The sequence below is a fragment of the Pteronotus mesoamericanus genome, unplaced genomic scaffold (genome assembly GCF_021234165.1).
Source record: "Pteronotus mesoamericanus isolate MK-2021 breed Mesoamerican mustached bat unplaced genomic scaffold, CSHL_Meso_final contig_1018, whole genome shotgun sequence".
Lineage (NCBI taxonomy): Eukaryota > Metazoa > Chordata > Mammalia > Chiroptera > Mormoopidae > Pteronotus > Pteronotus mesoamericanus.
In genome coordinates, this window is record NW_026555002.1 from 1,067,818 (window position 1) to 1,087,719 (window position 19,902).

The 19,902-nt window shown below is 55.5% G+C and overlaps 1 protein-coding gene across 1 annotated transcript in view; it reads left to right on the plus strand.

Moving 5' to 3' along the window:
- The first annotated feature begins 258 nt into the window (after positions 1 to 258).
- Positions 259 to 19,902, plus strand: part of COL6A3 (collagen type VI alpha 3 chain) — a 70,523-nt gene continuing 50,879 nt past the window's right edge. Inside the window, exons 1-4 of the mRNA XM_054571233.1 lie at positions 259 to 458; positions 11,762 to 11,879; positions 13,285 to 13,902; positions 18,433 to 19,035. Of these exons, the coding sequence (XP_054427208.1) occupies positions 11,792 to 11,879; positions 13,285 to 13,902; positions 18,433 to 19,035 (1,309 nt within the window). The 5' untranslated portion in view covers positions 259 to 458; positions 11,762 to 11,791. The remainder of the gene's footprint in view (positions 459 to 11,761; positions 11,880 to 13,284; positions 13,903 to 18,432; positions 19,036 to 19,902) is intronic.

Here is a 19,902-nt window from a genome sequence, read left to right on the forward strand (position 1 = left end):
CGAAAGGTGGCGCAGAGAAGGGGCGAGTTTCTTTTTCAAGGGTTGGGGTTTGCAGGAGCCCAGCCCCGTGCATGTCGGGCGAAGACAGTCCTCAGAGGGTGACCTCAGCAGCGGCAGGGGCCAGGCGGCCGGGCAGAGTCTGGTTTTCATTTACAGTGGGGGCCGGCCGGCCGTGGGGAGGGGCGGGAGGGGGAGGGGGAGGAGGAGGGGCTGGAGGAGGCCCTGACTGTAACCCTGGACCCCGGCCAGTGTGCAGCTCAATCTTCCACCGAAGGCGCTGCGCTCTCCTCTGCTCCAGCCTCCTGCAGGGACCGCCGGGGAGCGTTCCTCCTCCGCTCGGGTCCCCTCTCCTGCGGAAAGAAAGGGACGCGTCACCGGGAGCGGGAAAACCATGCGCCAGGTCCAGCGTCACTGAACGCAGAAGCCCAGGGACACCCACTTCTTCAGGTTTGCTCAGGGTGAGTGTGGCTTTCCCTCGTGGTCCCAAGCCTGCGCCCAAGGAGCAAAGGCTTTCGAGCGGGTGACCATGCCGAGGCGGCTCTCAGGGGTCCCGCCCTTAGGGTCCGTTTCCTTGGCAAGTTGCAGGTCTCCGGGAGATTCGGCTGAGTTTTCCTTCTCGGCCCGTGGCCGCTGGGCTTCCCTGACTCGGCCAAGGCCGTGGGCTGCCCACAGGGGTACCTGGGCTGCCCACGGGGGTACCTGGGCTGCCGCCGCGGGGCTCACAGTGCGCGGGACGCTGCCTGCTCCTTCCCAGACTCGGTGGGAGCTGCTTTGTTAGCAGGAGCGCCCTTGGGAGAATCAAAGAGCTACCTGCTGCCTGCTCCCTGGGGAGGCGTCTCTGAGTTCTCCCAGGTGCGCCAGGCGGGTTTTCCGCCACGGGCTTCGCACGGGGCGCGGCGCGTGGAGCACATCTGTGGCCTTTGGGGGGCTGTGGTGACTTGGGTGTCTAGACTCGGGGCCAAGCCATCGGGGCTTCATCTTTTCAGGAACCTCCGCTGAAGCCTTTGTCCCCTGGGATTGCTTAGAGGCTCTGCAGGGTCAGGCGAGGAGAACGCATCCGGGGTCTGGGCCGCACGCCCAGTGGATAAGGCAGGGGCCTCCGGGCCACGGGCGGCCTGCGCTGCCCGGATGGGGGCGGGCGCCAAGCTGGGAGGCCCAGGCTGCTCCCCGGCCGGGAGGGTGGGGCTCGGCCCTCTCGCCCAGGATGGAAAGTGTTCTCTGACAGTTGCCAGCCTGCCTTGGGGACCTCGTTCAAGGGCTTACTGTGTTAGGAAATCCGTGTGGGTTGGAGCGGGGTGGGGTCCTGGGCAGGGCCCCGTGGAGTGCTGGGGACTCCAAAAATGGGCCCTCCCCAGCCGGCCCAAGGGTTCGCGGCCGGCCTGCACCCCAGGCACCAGGCGCTCCGAGCACAGGGGAGTGCCCTGCGCCCAGCGGGGCTGCAAGACTGGCGCCCCTTCCCAGGCAGGTCCTCGAGGACGGTGGGGTCCGAGGGCTCCCAGCGTGCTCAGGGCTCAGAGGATAGATCATGCCCAAACAGGGGTCCCCCGGTCCCCCCGGGGACCTGCTCTTAACACTTCAGAGACAGATGGCTTTAACTCCAAGTGGTCTTTGTTTCTAGCCAAAGTTCCACTGAGAAGCGGTTGGCTCTTGGTCATTATTGGCGCTTCCGGGGCCTTTGTGGGCCACCGATCAGGGGCGGGGTGTCTGGGGGAGCCTCTGAGGCGCGGCCCCGCGGTTTTGAAGAGGAAGGACGGGGCGGTCCCAGATGCCGGCCGGCTTGCTGAGGCCACAGGGGCCGCAGGTGGCTGAGAGGCAGGGGAGCCCTGACCGGGCCGGAGGGGCTCCTGAGCTGAGGCGCCCCTCGGCGAGCAGCGCCGCCTGCTCCGTTCCCCCAGCGGTGGTCTGTTAGAAGTGGTGGGAAACCCGGCTGCGCCCCGAGTCCCTACCAGCGGGCGAAGAGAAACCTGCTGGGCAGGTGAGCCGGCCACAGTGACCGCGCGGCTCTGTGCTCTGGCCACGCGGGCAGCGCCCTCTCTCCGGCTGCCTTGCGTGGGCCTGCTGTGGAGGGTGCCGGTGCGGGGGGTGGTGGCGAGGGGCTCTGGCGGGAGTTCAAGACCTCAGCGTGGTCACGTGGCCTTGAGAGCTTCTTGGTTGAGAGGCACGTTTTCCCTCATGGGGTCCAGATCTCCTTCCCGGCTCCCGCTCCGGGCAGCGAGACAAGCGCCAGGAGGGCGTGAGACGTGGGGTGGGCTGGAGGGGACGACTTGGGGAGGGGCCAGGGCAGGGCGGTGCCGCGGGCCGCGCCGCCTGGTTCCCAGCGGGGACCTGGAGGGTGTGGCCGCCCTACCTTCTTGGGAGGTGACGGGGCAAGCCTCTGGGACATCTGTCCCAGGCTCTTCCGACTCTTCGGAGGGTGCGTGCGTGCGTGCCACCTCCCCACGCCTGTGGCCCTGCAGGGAGCGGGTCTGCGGCGCGTGCTCGCCTGTGGGTCTAGAGGGCATTTCTGATGGAAGAAAACCATCCCTCCTGCTGAGTAGGAATTATCCTTTGTCTGCACCCCCTTTATTTCCACGGTGGAGGACTCACCGTCTCTCCTTCTGTCACTGCAGTGTCTCTGTGCCTCACACCTTAGAACCTGACACGTAGGTGGTGACACAGTGGGAGGTGGCCCTCTAGTCACCTGTGGCTCCCTGGGGCTCCTCATCTGACCTCAGCTGGAGGCGGGGAGGCCGCCGCGCGCCCCCGCGCCGCCTCCGACGCCCGTCCCCTTAGGGAGCAGGCAGCGTCTTTGCCTTTGGGGGTCAGGTCTCCCCGCGCGGTGTTCGGGCAGCGGGGGAATGGAGCCTGGTCTTCACCAGCAGGGCGCGCCAGCACCCCTTTTCCTGAGAAATTCCACACGGGGGTCTAACATTCCACGGCAGGTCGTGGACCCTGTGGCCTGCGACTGTCCTGCCGGCGGGTCGGCTGCTTCGGCCAAAAGCTTCATGTGAAAATTGGCTCTTGTCACTGTTCTCCTCGGGAGGGTTTGCCGTCTCTCAGAGAAGAGTTGGACGCGAACTCGGACGTCCTTGCTGAGTGGGGCGTCGTGGCCCAGGTGGCTTCCCCGCGTGACCTGAGGGAGCAGAGACTTCCTGGTGTCACAGCCGGGGGCCCGCCCGGCAGGAGCTGTGGGCTGCTGCAGGAGCCACCTGACACGTACAGCATTTTATTAGGAGCTGTGGCCAAGGAGGGGAAAACCCCAGCGCTTCACATTTTAGAGCTGTAACAAGTTCCTGCAAATTCAGACAGCTTTGAACTAGATGTTTGCACATAGGGTTTCTCTCTTTCCAAAGTAAGAATTCTTGGGGTAATCCTACCCTTCGCAGAAAGGACGCCCTTTGTCCTCTCTGAACCTGGGGTAATGGCGGCTTCCCACTCAGCATGCCTGGCGTCCTGACTAATTTCCCTCAGAAATTAGTTATGTAAATGCTCAGAAATAGAACTTTTGAGACCTTCTGGTCTCACAGGTCTATTTGGGAAGGAGGTGAAATTTTGAGTTGGAGCCTTGTGGCTGAAAGTGCAGTTTGGTGTCCTTTCCTCTAGAGGGCGGTGTGTCCCCCCCAGCGCCAGAAAAAATCTCAAGGGGGCGCGGGAGCCCTTAGGGTGGGGTTTCCGGGTCTGCGAGGAGCGTGGGGGCTGCTGCCTCAGCAGAGCTGGGGAAGCTTCAGGAACCACTGAGAGGTGGTTCCAATATATAACTTTTAGAAAATGTGAACGCAGCATCCGAAGTAGATGTACATTTAGAATTTTTTTTCCCTAGCTCAGGCAGGAGCGTAGGGAGGTGAAACGAGGCTTTGAAAGGAGGCCTTCTGCAGGCGGACGCAACGTCACCCCAGGGCTCGAGCCGCGTGAGAGCGTCTAACGGGAGCGTTTGCCTGCACCCCCTAAGGAACGTTTGGCTTACCTGCAGGTGTTTCGGAACCAAAGCACGTTTGCACGTTCCTGCCACGCCCTACCTGGGCAGAAGTTTTGAAATTTATTTATTTTTTAATTTACATTGTGCAGCAATTTTATTTTATTTTTAAAGTCTATTTCATTGATGAGGCTATTACAGTTGTCCCAGTGTTCCCCCCTTCGCCTCCCTCTCCCTCGTAACCCGCCTCCCTCCAGCATTCCTCCCTTAGCTCATGTCCACGGGTTGTGCAAAGACGTTCTCTGGCTTCTCCCTCTCCTGCGCTGTTCCTAACCTCCCCCTATTTTGTACCTACCGGTGATGCTTCTTAATCCCCGCACCTTTCCCCTATTCTCCCCCTTCCCCCTTCCCGCTGAGAACCCTCCACGTGATCTCCATTTCTGTGATTTTGTTCCCGTTCTGCTTCTTTGCTGAGTTTGTTTTTTAGATTCCGTTGTTGATAATTGTGAATTTATTGCCATTTTAGTGTTCGTAGTTTTGCTCTTCTTTTTCTTGTATCGTTCCCTTTAACATTTCTTATAATAATGGCGTGGTGGGGCCGAACTCCTTTAGCTTTCCCTTGTCTGGGAAGCACCTCATCTGCCCTTCCATTCCAAACGGTCGCTTCGCTGGAGAGAGTGATCTGGTTGGAGGTCCTTGCGTTTCATCCCTTTGAACGCTTCTTGCCAGCCCCTTCTTGCCTGCGAAGTCCTTTTTGAGAAACCAGCCAACGGTCGTGCGAGAGCTGGTGGGATGTTAAGAGACGCTGACCCTCTAACTCAAACTTTTCATCACCTGCCCTTGCTAGTTCCTCCCCCTAGGCAACTGTTTGAACATCTTGTAAAGAACGCACACAAACGGCACTTGTGAATGTCGCACGTAAATAGTTGTTCATGAAAAGTAGATCGCGGACGGTCAGGCGCCGGGTCTCGGCTCTGCCGTCCTCTACGCCCGGTGAGCCCGTGTGCTCCACGGCAGGCGCTCGCGGTCCAGTGAGGGGACGCGAACGACCAACCATCGGCCCTTCGTTCCGGTCGGTGAGTATGGTTTCCGTCTGGCTATTTAAAATATCAGAAAACGACCGCCTTGGTGGGTGCTTTCTCCACCCCCTTGACACCTCAGATGATGCAAGGGTGCCTCAGTGGCCTGAGGTCACAGGGCTGGTGGCAAAGCCAAGTCCCACTTCCCCGGGTGCTCCCTCCTGCTGGCGTGTCCCCCGGCCAGGTGGCTGGGACCAGGGCAGCGAGGGGGCGCAGGTCTCTGGGAGGACAGCTTTGAGCGTCATGTGAAGAAAGGCCCTTCTTGGCATTGATCAGTCTTCTGTAGAGGAGCACATTTTAAGTTTATTTAGCAAAGAGGTAATTGTTAAAAAAAAAAAATCTGGAAAGGAAAAGGGAGAAGAAAAATAAGACAAATACGCAAAGTTCTGCCAAACCCTCTCCCAAAGGCAAATTGTTAGTCTTTTGAAGGGGTCTGGCTGCAGTTAGCAGAGCATAATCCAGCTGTTCTCCCAAAGCGAAGACTCCGGAAATGCAGAGAAACATTTTTGAGTCAGGAGAGGCCAGGGAAATAGCAGTGGACGTATCTCTGCCTCCCCCGCCCCTCCCCCGGTTTGCGCTATACATGCAGTTTCCATGGGTTCAGAGCGCGGAGAGCTGGCTGCCACGAGGAAGAGCTCACAGACTGGTTGAATTTCAAAATCCAAAACTGAACCGCAGCTGGACATGACTCAGGTCTCCAGGGAAGCCATTCCAGGAAACCGGTTTGTCTCCCTTCTGGAACCTTCATCAGTTGATTCAGCAGCTCGGGGCCAGAGCCAGCGCGGCTGGGCCCACAACGTGGAGTGGAGCTCTGTGCCGGGGTTGGTGGGGGTGGGGGGTGCAGCCAGGAACCTGCCAGGGGCCGGGGCCCAGGGGGGCGGCTGCAGAACCCCTGCCGTCGAGGTCCTCGGCCGCTGGCATATTTCACATGCAGGCGAGGCTCAGAGAGGCTCACGGGGCCGTGCCGAGGAGACCGGCCTGGGGTATTGTTCCCGGCTGCTACTCCTGGTCCAGAGTCAGGGATGTTTTATCAGGTGTTTCGACGCAATTATTGAAAAGGCTCATTTTAAATAAGTTTCTCTTCTAGATGTGGTCATGAATCAGGCCAGAAAACAAACCGAAATGTGTGATTTCCCTTAAGATGTGAGCATATTTTAGCCACCTTGCGAGACTGCATGATGGAGCACCGTGGTCTGGGGGAGGCCAGGAGCCCCCCAGTTCGGGGCCGGGAAAGGAAGTGAGGGGACAGTCACCAAGCCTTGATTCAGAGCCACCAGCATCCCGGGTCCCCGGGCTGGGATGCAACCGGGGCGGGTGCCATTGTTTGAAGCGTTTCTAAGGCAGCCCAACCTCCGTGTGCATCCGAACTAGCTCTGATGCTTCCACTCGGCAGTATAAATGCAGAAAGCCTTGTCCGGCCAGCCCGCGTGCCAGAGGGGAAACGGTTTTCACGTTCGCACGGCGGTATCGGGCTCTCTCAGCTTCTGCAGACACGGAGACTTCTGCTCAAAGGTCCTTGTCTTGGACCCTGGGGTGGAGTCTTTGAATGAATTTCCGAATACGTGGGCAGTGGCTCTGGAGGCTCTTGAAGCGGCCTTTATGGGAGAAGGAAGCTAAGCCCGTGTGCTCAGCACACCCTCCCGCGTGACCTCGTTCAGCGGGGAGGCTGCCTTGGAGGGGCGTCCCAGCCTCATTGTCTGGACGGCTCTCTTCCAGTCCCGGCTGCTAAACAGGGGTTGTTTTACTTGATGTTACCAGGAAGAGCTGAAGACTTGGGTCAGCCACTCAGTGTCCAGCAAGGACCCCAGAGAGTGGCCGCGAGGCTGGGCCAGAGCCCACAGGGTGAGAAGAGCCAGAAGTCTGCTTCACAGGAACCTCATTCAGAGTCTGGGCCAAACCCATCCCTGCTACAGACACACTCTTGTGGCTGATACTTTGTGTCCGGTGAATTTTCCTGGAGTGGAAGTGTGAGCTTCTCCTGTGTTTCTTTGAAGGGCTTTTTCTCAGGGTTGTCCCCAGTCATTTGCTTTCGAGGGTCCCCCCAAAGCTCTTCCAAATGACAACAACATATTAAGCCCTGCTCTCCTCCTAATGGGTGGCCCTCAAAAGCCCCCTCTTTGCTTCCTCCCCGGGGCTAAGAACGGGGCTCCTTGCGCAGGGTTCAGGCAGAAGGGGAAGAGGAGCCAGGAAAAGACAGAGGAGGAGGGGCCGCGAGCTCAGGGCGCCTCGGGGTTCCTGAAACGGGGCTGTCCACGTCACAGCAGGCGGCAGATCTCTGGGCCGTGGTCTCCAGCTCTCTCTGTAGCTCTGGGGTCTGCTGGGACAGCGAGGAGTTAACAGAAGTCCTGCCTGGCTTTCAAAGGCGGTGCTTGGAGGAGACCCCATCTAAATGACTTCAAAATGGGAGCTCTGGATGTACTTAAGCCTTTGTTTCCAAATTATTTCCTTGTGTGCGTGTGTGTGTGTGTGTGTGTGTGTGTGTCTTTCTTAAAAAAAGATTTCCAGACGTGGAAAATGAAAAAGGTTTTGAGTAGACTTCATGAAAACTAAATGCACAGCATTGCAAGACAGCTTGGGGAAGCCTTCGGGATGTGACCGAAGCGAAGGTCAAGGCGGACGGCTGCATTCAGCCCGCTTGGTAAGAGAGGTGTCTTCTTGAGTTTCAGGGCGCCTCGAATCCTTTTGAAAAGGAGACAGATTAACAAAAAGAACAATTCCTAGTGCTAAGCAGGAAGAATACAGATGTATTGAACTTCTGTTATTAAATCTGTTGCCTTTAGGACCGAGCCTGTGGCACGAAGCGGCACCCCAGCCCACCCCAGGGTCTCAAGCAGCCCATTTCCCCCCCATATTTGAAAGAGCAGCAGTGAACAAACGGATTCTGTTGACACTGAATCTGCGGTTTGTCACTATCAAAGAAGTCCATGGGGGGGTTCCCCGAGCGGGGCCAAGTCTGCCACAGCCGCCGAGGGCTCCATAGACGCCCCCACGGGCCCCGGAAACACAGACCTTTGTCAGGGCCCTGGGCGGGGCTCCGGCTCTGTGTGACTGGGTAGCCTTGGCCAAAGAACTTCCTCTCACCTGGTTTTAGCTTCCCAGCTGCGAAGGGGGGCGGGGCAGGCAGCCGTTGGGTTGTTGGCATGAAATCCCACCCAGCAGAGAGGAGCCCAGCAAATATTCCTCGTGTGTCGCCTCTGTTTCCGGGGGGGGGAGGGGCAGCATTGAGGGAGCGTAAACCGGGCGGGGGGGGGGCGGTGACTGCCTCCTTCCCCTAATTTAAAGGAGCAAGCCAGGCGACCACTTGGGATGGTGATGTTGACATCTTTTAATAATGTAAGTCAGCAGTGCCCAACCGTTTTGGCACCGGGGCCTCGTTTTGAGGGAGACGGGGTGCGGGGGCTGCAGGCAGTGGAGCTCAGGCGAGCGCAGCTGGCTGGCCCGCCCTGGGCGGGTGGGGGCAGAGACAGGAGGTGGCGCTCCAGGGAGCTTTTGGTGGCCCTGTTCCTAACCGGCCGCTGAGCGGTGCCGGTCCGGGGACCGGGGTTGGGGACCCCTGATCTAAAGGAGAGCATTTCTCCGAGTTACCAGGATCTTCAGTTCTAAAAATTAGTCTCCATGATGAGGTAAACGATAGACTAGATTTAACTGCAAACAAGAACGTGAACAAATAGTTCACGTGTGGGCTGCGAGTGGTCCCGCCCCACAGCCGGCGCCAGGGTGGGATGGGGGAAAGGTATGGTGGAGCCGACGGCGGTTCCCCCGCCCCCGCCCCCCGAGCCCGGTCACGTGAGCTCCTCGGTCACCGGCAGAGCCTGGACAGCGAATGAGTCAAAAGCGTCTCTCCGGTCCTTCCTTTTCAGAGCTGGAAGGCCTTCTCCCCACCCCTCTCTCCAATATCTGTGTAGATTTTGGAAAAAACCACTCCTGTGCATTGTATAGTTATTCCGTTCCTTTGTGACCCAATGGGAGGCACTTCGCTTAGGGAGTCGCTCCTTAAAGGCCAACTTCTCAGAAATAAAAATCTTTACCTATAATGTTCAACCAACTTCAGGTTCATTTCCCTTAGAAAACAGTTGCAGGAAGTGATGCCTTGGCACGACGTGGCCGATTTCACCTGAGCACGCTGCAGGTTTTCTTGCGCTGTGGCACCGACCGCAGAATTATTTTGGAACGCTGCTTAAAGTCCTGCATCTTGGCGTGGATGGACATTCACGCCAGCTGCACTGGACCCCATGGGAGACTTGCACCGAAGCGTTCGCTGAAGCGGCGGCGTTTACATAGGATGGGGAGCTAGAATCACAGGCGAACCCCAGGAAACAGCAGCCGCACGTACAGTTTTGCGTGCATTTGAGGGAGGCTGCCAGATATGGATTCCATGATAAAAAATGTTCTTGGCCGGCCCTGGCCGGTGTGACTCTGTTGGCTGCAGTGTTGGCCCGTAGCTGAAAGGTTGCTGGTTTGATTTCCAGGGAGGGCACATTCCTAGGTTGCGGGTTCAATCCCTGGTCGAGCACGTATGATCCTGGCTTTGGGTGCATATGGGAGCCAACTGGTTGACGTTTCTCTCTCCCTTACTCTCTTTTTAGAAACCATGAAAAAATGTCCTCAGGTGAGGACAAAAAAATATACTTGATCAACGATAATATTATAGGTTGTTTTGGAAAGGACAAGCTATAGTTCTAGAAAAGATCTAGTAAAATTTAGATCACGTGGACAGGCAATTTTCCCATTTTTTAGTAAGATGCTTTTTGCTAATAAAAATTCCAAAATTTAGTTTTAAAAGAAAGAATTAGGAAGCGCCTGTGCACCTTGTCCTCCCACCTGCGCTGAGGTGCGTGTCCTCAGCTATTGGGAGACAGACAGGTGTCACAGACATTGTACTTGCTTGCCTTTTTTTCCAAAAAAACCCTACCCAAACCCAAAACAATAAATAAATCCCCAGGAAGAGGTCAAGCAGAGTGGGGGGAAGGAAGGTATGAGAGGATAGAAAGGTCTGGAACCTCCTCCTTGTTTTGCTGGACCATTTCATGGGATGAGGGTTCCCTGGAACACACTTCGAGAAATGCCGGCAATGCCTACCCTGGAAGAAAATGGTGGTTAGAACTCACTTCCTATCCGTTCTGTGTTGGGCTTTGAACAAGCAGCCTGCTACCCAGCCTGCACAGGCCGCTGGTAAGAGGGGTGCTGTTGTTATTGCCCCCTGTTATGGATGAGGAGGCGGGGCCAGTGAAATGGCCCGCCCACGGTGGGCTGGGCTGGACCCAGGGGCCAGGCTGGCCGACTCCAAGCACACGCCTTTCCTCCTGCCCCTGGCTCCTTATTTCTTCCTAAAAACTCCAAATTCAGGTGGTCGAATTCGACTGACAAGTTGTCATAGAGTATAAAAATGTTTTTTTCTCTTATCGTCTTACAAACCTTCAGAGTCAGGGGCCCCTGGGAGGATCCAGGCGTCCCTTCAGAGAGGTGTGACGTAGGCCGATTGCTCTCTGAACCCCGATTTCTTCCTGATAAGCCCGGGGGTTGACAGGTGCCTAGAAAGACAATGGGAGGATACACGAGACACTTGGCAAAAAGCCACGCGCGGTGCGTTGTCAGTGCCAGGTACCGTTTGGTGTCATGATGTCAGAAAGAGAGGGTTGGTCACACCACAGGCGCAGGCCGATGTCCCTCCTCTCCCCTGGTGTGCCGCGCCCTCACCGGGGGTCCCCGGGCAGTCTGGGGAGACGTGAGGGGGGCCGTCGGGACACCAGGGCCAGCTCCTCATGTGTGGTGTTACTGCAAAGTGTGAGCGAAGGGCCCTGGTTCAGAAGTTACTCCGAGTTTCCTGACAGCGAGCGGTAAACCAAACACGGACCCTTCAACATGGGGGCTTCGGGGGGGTCCCAGGTCGTATACCTGTGACCCGGGAAAAAGTTGGGAGGAACCAGAGCCTTGGGCGAAGCCGGGGAGAAAAGCGGTGCAGCGTCGGATAGGGGGACATGAGCCTGGACAGAGGAGACCGGGCCCGCGTCCTGGAGGGGCCTTGCAGACGAGCCCCGGCTCCCGGGCTGACCTCGCCGACGGGGACCGGAGGGTGAAGAGGTGGCATGAAGGTCTGGTGCAGGTGGGGCTGTTTTCTGGCTTGGGGTGGGGACAGGATGAGTTGTTTGTGGGGACACAAGCGAGTGAGCCCCTCTGAGCACGCGTGGGGCGGGAAGTCTCGTCTGCAGCCACCAGCCGGTGCGTGGGTACGGGGACTGCGTGACCAGGCGGCCAGCCCTCGGGCCCGGCTCTCCGTCTCGTTGACTCAGGCGCCTGGGCGCGTCCGCTCTGAGACTGCAGGGGGCGCACAGCAGGTTTTTGTTGGAGGAAGTGCTGAATGTTCGTAGAGAATAAGGGGAAGGTTGGAAGGGGCGCGGGCCGCCATGGCTGCGTTTGCACGCACCGTGATCCGGGCCGAGCCCGCTCCCTCCCTGGCCTGGAGCTCTCGGGTGGGCTGCCCCCGGACGTGACGGCCGGGCCACGCTGGGTGTCACGGTCCCGCCACGGCCGTGCCCGCGGGTGCCGTTCCTCGGGGCTCTTCTCCCGGCTGCTGTTGCCTTGGCGGCACGCTGTCGCTGCCTGCGCCGGCGCGAGAGGAAGACAGGTGTCGATGCACAGTTCTCACCTGTGAATATGACCGCTCGATTCAAAGAGTCTCACTTATATGTTCAGTCAAAACGGTCTGTCATAGAAGGGGTGGCTCCTTCACCCCCTGGGCGGCCATCTCAGAGCCACACACGTGTCATTCTCTGCCTGTTTTCTTTTCCAGGTTCACACGTGGTGCTTAGACAAATCCAAAATGAGGAAGCATCGGCATTTGCCCCTGGTGGCCATCCTTTGCCTTTTGCTTTCAGGCCTTTCGTTGACTCACGCTCAACAGCAACGAGGTAAGGTCCAGAGATGTCTCTTAATGCTCCTTAGAGGGAACCGCGCTCTCCGCTTCCAGGTCTGAGGTGTCCCGCGGCCACCGGAGAGCTTGCAGCTGCGTTTGGGAGCCAGCTGAGCCGATCACTGCAGAGGGTCCGCCTGGTCCACCATGTTCTCAGGTGCTCGGTGCCCATGAGAGATGGCTCGCTTTCACTAGGACGTGGGTTTAATGTCTTGGAGTTGGTGCGCAGACGGTTGGTTTTTACACTGGGTGTGAGCAGAACTTTAGTACCATCTGAACAGCTTTCTGGCACCTATTGGTCTCTAAGCACTTAAAATCAGGAGAAGATATTATTTTCCTTGGAAATAAAACACAGTTCTGGACACAGAAACCTTTGTCATCTAGAATTGCCAAATCTTTCAGAAACTAGTTTCCCCAAACTATTTTAAAAAATGGATCCTAATGAACCCTGTTAAGAATCTGCTTGCAGAGTGTTAGAAAACCGAGAAATGCTTCATGCATGGTGAGTTCCAAGGGTGACTAGAGTGTCCTGTCCTTGGCCAAGAGAGCTGGGCCCCTGGCGGGGACCCTCCCACCCGGCCCGATAGTTGTTAGACGGCAGGCGGTGAGCGCCAGCTGGGGGAAGGGGGCCGCTGGTTGGGCACTGGGCCGGCGCGAGGTAAGTGGAGCCCGGGAGCCAGCCGCGGTCAGCCAGCTGGCCGCTGCTGCGGAACGGCCATCCCCGCCCCTCCGCCGCCCCAGCCTCCGGCTTCCACTGCTGAGCACCCACTGGATCCCTCTTTGCACCAGAGAAACTCTATCCAACACCGCTAACGGCTTTTCTGGCCCTGAAAAATATGTAGTAAGTTGTCAACGTACCTTTCTCCATGCTAAACAGTCTGAGAACCATGAGACTTTGCCTTTCTGGGCAGTAATGCGAGTCATCTTCACTTAAGGAAGCCTTCTTCGTTACATCTATTTTTCTTGAAATTACCCAAAGCCTTAGGTGAGTTAAGGTCAAGGAGCAGTCGCTTTCGCTGTTCCTTCTCGTCAGGGCCCTGGGTCCCGTCCGAAAACCACAGGGTGCACTTATAAAATGGTGCTTGGCCCCCTGCAGTAGGCTCTCCTTCTGGTCTGATCAGGTGGGTCTTGGGGTTCAAAGTTAAACGGCAGCGCGGGGGGTGTTCCCCCATTCCGGACCCTGCCCTTAACGGTGCGCAATCACGAGGATTGCGTGGGGACCTCGGGCCGCCGACCGGCGCCAGGAGCTCTGAGCCATGCGCCCCCGCCCCGCAGGTAAGCCGGCCCAGCTGCCCGTGTGGCCAGCGCGGTGCGCGCCCGGAGTTAGGCTAGGAGGGCTTAGCGCTGCTGGGACGCGACTGCCGGAACAGGAGGAAAATCTAAACCAATGTCTTTTTTTAAAGATGTCAAAAGTGGTGCCGCTGCCGATATAATATTTCTAGCGGATCCCTCTTGGAGCATTGGAAAGGACCGTTTCCAACTCGTCCGAGAGTTTCTGTGTGATGTTATAAAGTCTTTAGCGGTGGGAGAGAATGATTTCCGTTTTGCTCTGGCCCAGTTCGACGGCAACCCACATACCGAGTTCCTGTTAAACACGTACCGTTCCACACAAGAGGTCCTCTCCCACATTTCCAACATGTCTTACACTGGGGGAAGCAATCAGACCGGAAAAGGATTAGCACACGTAATGCAAAGCCACCTCACTGAGGCCGCTGGGAGCCGGGCCCGGGACGGAGTCCCTCAGGTTATCGTAGTGTTAACCGATGGACGCTCGGACCGCCGCCCCGTGCTGTCCTCCGCGGAGCTTAAGTCTGCTGACGTTAACGTCTTTGCGATTGGCGTCGAGGACGCGGACGAAGGAGCCTTAAGAGAAATAGCCAGCAAGCCGTTCCAAATGCATGTTTTCCACCTAGAGAATGCCACCTCACTTCATGACATAGTAGGCCACTTAGTGTCCTCTGTGCGCTCGTCCGTGGCTCCAGAAAGGCCTGGAGACACAGGGACCCTTAAAGACATCACAGGTAATGGCCACGCTATCACGCTGCTGCCCGCCTCGCGCTCCTTCGCAGATGAGCTTGGCGCCTGCTGGCCTGAGAGCGCCGCGCTGGCTGACCTGCGGCGGGGGGGCTGGGGAGAGATGGACGTTCACACGTTTAAAAACAAAGGTTTTCCTTCTCTCTAGCCTCCTTTTGAGAGGGAACAGTCACCCACATCCAAGAGAGTGTTTTTTTGAAACCATTACACTTGAACTCAAAAGAACACCACATCCCACAGAAGGCGCTTCTAGGGTCCTTAGGAAAGAAAGCCCCAGCGCGGCCATTCGTGGTCGCACTGGAGGGTCCTTCCTGGAAGGACGCGCGTGTCCGACAGCGCGGGGACGGGCGCCGAGAGCGCGCCCGCCTTGGTGTCCAGGGGAGAAACGGCGTGAGCTCCTTTCTCCTGCTCGATGGAGTTTATTTCAGAGACTGGGAGGAGTTAGGGTTGTAGGAAGCCTTAGGTGTGAAGCGCCCGGGTCTGCGGGGCAGGGAGGAGCCCAGACCCCGGTGCTGAATGCCGGCAAGGCCGACCCGGAAGGAGCCTGCCGAGGCCTGTGTGCAAAGCTAGTTCGCGCAGGGATTCTGAGCGACGCCCACGGTGAGGCGTCCTCGGCAGCGATGGGCGCGGGGAGGGGCCCCTTCTGCCCGGAAGCTCGTCCGGGGCGCCAGGTGCCAATGGCGAACGGAGGCTCTTAGGAGCCCGGGCCGGGAGCGAAGGTGGAATCGAGGGTCTCAGGGAGACAGACAGGCGCTCGTCTTCCGAGACGGAGGGCAGCGGGGAGGAAGGGAAGCCGGAGGCCCCGGGGTGAGGGGAGAGGACCCAGCGGGCCCGGGCAGGCAGAGCCTGAACCCACCCCCGGTGTTTCATTAGGTTGTTCATAACAACGGCTCCCCGACAGGCTCCCCGAGGCTTCGGCCTCGGTGGGGTGAGAGAGCTAAGGCCCGCCCCCCGATAGAGGGGGCGAGGGCAGGCTGGGTTACTTATGTTTCACACTGAAAAGCGTCCCCTCTTTCGAATGACATGCTTCTCTTCGGTGCGGGTGTCGATCCTGCCAGATCTCAGGAAGAGAGCGTGGCACCCCATACCACGCACTCCGGGCGACAAGGCCGTGACAAGAGGTCGGCTCTCCTGACCTCCGTGGGCTGCGTGTCCTCAGCATCAGTAATTCACTGAGCATCGCTTCTCTGAATGTAGGGAAAACAACTAATTCATGTCAAAAGTAATGCAGGGGATCAGTAGCGGACAGGATGTCTTTTCTTTAGTGATGTTTTGGCCAAATCAGGAAAAAGGGTGCGTGAGTTTGCCTCTGTGTTTAATCATTATATAGATGGACAGATAATTAGAATATGAATACTAAGTGAGCCTATCAGCCTAGGATGTTTCCAAGCCAGTGGTAAAACCTTTGTTTTTATGCTGAGAAGACATCTCCGTCTTCTAGAGTCTGTGCCGCTAGCAGCGCGGGGTGGACTGTTAACCCATTTACGCTGCCTTTCCTGATTAACTCCACTCGGCAGTTGATCTGGAACCATGTCCCGCTGCATGTTCCACAGAAAAAACAGTAATAACCCTCTGCTTATGGTTTTTGGGGAAAGGCAGTTCCGATAGAGAGTAATTCTACTGAGTCAGGGTGACTTCTTCCTACCACCTGTCCACCATGTAGCTTTTCTCCATAAATATATACATATATTTATTCTGATGTAAATATATATATATTTATGTAAATAAACATGTATATTTATGTAAATAAACATATATTTATGTAAATAAATATATGTATAAACGTTAGTGATCACCACTGTTCTAAATGAACTCTACTCAATCTCTGAAAGTTGTGTTTTTTAAAATCCCTTTTATAAATGGGTGTAAGACACAAAAGCTTTAAACTAAAGCAAAAGCTAACGGTGACCTATAGTCAGTGAGGGTTCAGTATGAGCCCTCTTTGCTCTGCAAAACATAAAGGTTCAAGAACTCAGGAAGCCTACGGACCACTTTGTATTTGCATAGGAAGTGCAAGTGTGGACCACTTTGTATTTGCACAGGAAGTGCAAGTGGGATCTTTTAAATTGGCCTTAAAAAAAAGGAAGTGCCCCGTGAGCTAAGGAAGGCGCTGTGCCCACACCAAGTCCTCAGGAAACTAGTGTTTCCAACAGCGTCGAAGGAGCCTCCAGTTTTTCCGTGGACCTTGTGAAATTTTCCCATAGCAAAAGCCGCAGAGGGGGAGAGGCGTGAGCCATGAAGCAGAAAACCAACGAGGCTCCTAGTTTTAATTCTAAGCAGATCCGATTACCATCCATGTGTCCCTCGATTGTTGGCGTGCCCCGTGGGACACAAGGCCCCGGGGCCCGCGTGCCCCCCGAGGTTTCGCTCTTCTCGATAACACAGCATGCCCCTTGTGTGTCCCATCACATGCGCGTAAGAGGACAATGTTGTTGATTCAGTGATGACAAATTATCCAACGTGTTTCTATGACCTGCAGCTGTTTGGCCTTTGAGAAGAGAAAGGCTCAAGGGTTTTCCCTCAGGGTTCATTTAACTTACTTATGCTATTGTAAATTGCCATAAAAAAATAGGTCATACGTGAATAAGAAAGGTGCCATCCTGCGATGTTGCCTGTTATTGACCCTGGGATCATTGTTAATTCTTCTTTTAAATGACTTGCTGTGCTAAGTGGGGGGCAGACCTTCCTCGGTCCCTCAGGGTCATTGCTTTAGGCCTGAGAAATGTTGAGGAATTCTGCAGCATGATTGGCAGAACCTCTGGTCATGTGATGACACAAGCCATTTCATTGGCTGGCTGGGTGGTCACACTGCTGGCACCGCCCTCCCGCAGATCCTTCAGGAATCCCACGTTTTGGCTAAAGGGTGGCTGCTTTGGAATTCTTAGCAAAGGCCCAGTCTTATGTAATTCTTTTGTGTGGCAATTACTAAAAACACAAGAAAAGTTATGTTCATTAGATCTTATATTTCCAAGTTAATCTTTTAAGATATTTCCAAGTTAATACCTTTCCCTAGGCAAGGGATTCATCTTCCCTTGGTCAGGGGTTGTGTGTATTTTAGGAAAAAAAGAGAGGGGATCTGAGCTCCTAGCGACCCCTGCTCAGCCCACGCAACAAGAGGGCTTGGGTGCGCACATATTTCCCCTGTAGCAGCAGAACCTTCTGATTTCAAGAAAACAAGATTTGTATCCTGTCTCCACAGTGAAAAGAAAAGCAATTTTGTTGGCACAAAGAAAAAGACCTTTAAATATAAAACATTCACTGTCATTAAAAAGATCAGATGAGTGGTCTTATATGTAACATTATAATTATACACCAAACACCTGAAATCTCAGAATGTAGCGATCCCATACGTACATGTGAAAACTATTCCTGCTCTACCATGCCCTGAAGTGATTATTCAAACACTGGAATAATTTTACTTTCTCCGTAGTTTCAACCAGTCTGATTTAAATGTTCTAGCAGAGCCTTTAAAATATTCTACTCAGATTTATGGATTTATGATTGCTCAGTGCTTCTCGGAAATCCCAGTTCCTAGTGTCGGAGTGGACGTTTCACGGTGGCCCTCGGGGGGCGGGACAGGAGAATTCTGGGCCAGCCCCCCATGTTTGTGCCCATCTGCACAGACCCAGAGCTAATGCAGGTTCAGTGTGTGTCAGAAGCGCGCGGTCCCAGGAGGCAAACAGTTTAGGGTGTCATAGAAACAAAGCTGGATAATTATGTCATGACTGGTTTCATATCACCCTGCTTCACGTTGCTCTGCATTATGTTCCTGAATAAGTGGCGGTGGCCTCGTCCCAGACCTGCACTTGAGTTTCATGCAACTAGGTATCGTGTGAGACAAGAGAATCGAGCCAAAATTTTATCCGTGTTTTTAAAATTAAAACTTTCAGTGCCATTTGAGTCCTTCCTTTCAAGCGCACAAAGTTGTGTGTATGTAGTCATGTTGTTTTTTAAAGGAAAAAAAAGGAGGCACAAGTTGCTCAAGGAATCAAGTGTTTAATGTGCTGGGTGATGAGCCACCAGACCTGAAACTGATATTTTCTTCTGTAGCTGTGAGTTTGGACAAAGAAAATTCTTACAATCACATGAGGATAATAAGAGAAAGGTCTAACTCATCTTCGGACCTTTGTTAACATCCTCCTTTATTTTCTTCCACGGATGTGGTAATGCGCAATTCCACGAAATTTCACTGTGTTCCAAATTTAGTAGAAATTTCTAGAACAGCTACCCATGATTTTTGCCCACAGAAGAGTGAATCTGAGCCCTACAAACATGGCACATGTGAAACTGAGATGGAAAGTTCCCTATTTTACACCGTTATTTCTAAGGAGTTGCCTCTTATCCATTCATAATGCAGAACGAAAAGAGAATTTCACATTCTTTAATCAACATGTGTTGTGTTTGTCTGTATTTCGTGTTTCTTATTGGTTTCCAAAGAAACATGTCAGAACACTGAACGATGCATGTGGTCACTTGTTCTAACGCTTTCACATTTTTTGCATTTCTTTCTTTTAAAGCACAAGACTCTGCTGACATTATTTTCCTTATTGATGGATCAGACAACACCGGAAGTGTCAATTTCACAGTCATTCGGGACTTCCTTGTAAATCTCCTTGAGAGACTGTCAATCGGAACTCAGCAGATCCGAGTGGGGGTGGTCCAGTATAGCGATGAGCCCAGAACCATGTTCTCCTTGGACACCTACCCCACCAGGGCTCAGGTCCTGGACGCGGTCAAGGCCCTCGGGTTCATGGGCGGGGAGCTGGCCAACGTCGGCTTTGCCCTTGATTTTGTGGTGGAGCGCCACTTCACCCGGGCAGGGGGCAGCCGACTGGAAGAAGGGGTTCCCCAGGTGCTGGTCCTCATAAGCGCCGGCCCTTCTAGTGACGAGATCCGCGACGGGGTGGTGGCGCTGAAGCAGGCCGGCGTGTTCTGCTTCGCGCTCGGAGCCGAGGCCGCGCCCCAGGCCGAGCTCCAGTACATAGCTACCAATGACAACCTGGTGTTTACTGTCCCGGAATTCCGTAGCTTTGGGGACCTCCAGGAGCAATTACTGTCGTACATTGTTGGCGTGGCCCAAAGGCTCATTGTCTTGCAACCGCCAACCATTGTCACACAAGGTACGTATGCTCTTCTCGCCGTCTGAGGGGGAGCGGGTGCTGGGCGGGCTGGCCTTTGCGGAAGGAAGGCGGGCACTTCCCTGAACGATCCGCCTGGGAGAAGCTGTAAGTACCACAGCCGAGTCCCCTCGAGGTGCGCCAGCTCTTGGACGTGACGTCTCTGAGGGTGTGGTTCCTAAGACACGAACGACCCGGGAGAGAGTGGAGAGTTCTGGTCAGATGGTGAGTGGTCAGGAAGCTGCTGTGAAGGCCGGTCCCGCCGAGCCTTCCGACCCTGTGAGACGTCAGACTGAATCACCATGTCATCTCCTTAGGATGCAGTCGTGCTAAAAATGGGTCCCAGGGGCTCCTTGCCGTCATGAGAAAGCCACTCCAGGGCAATGGCACGGGCCCCTGAAAGTCAGCCCCAGGGGAGCGTGCTCACAGACACGCGAGGGCGTCTCCCCACAGCCCTTTGTGTGCCCGGAATTGAGGGGTGCGCTTCTGAAGGTGAGACGCAATGGACCCCGGGCTTGGCGCAGCGCTTAGGAGAAGCTCTCCCCTCTGCCTGACGCATTTGGGGGGCAGTCCTTCCGAGTGGAGAGGTTACCACACACAGTCCAATGAGGGTCTTCGGTGAAAAGACCACCTGGAGTCATTTAAAAACACAGACACCTAATTGCATCCCGTGAACGTGTGGGTAACAGCTGCGCGCGGCGGGGAGAGGGCTCCGACATCTCGATGTGGGTGCAGTTGTGCTGGGGGCAGTGGCAGCGCAAGGGCGGCAGAGAGGCGCCCCGCGGGATGCAAACAGGGGGCCCCACCTGCCGGCGGAGACCTCGCCAGAGGTGGCGGGCGCGCTGCTGGCCCGCTAAGTGGGCATCGGTG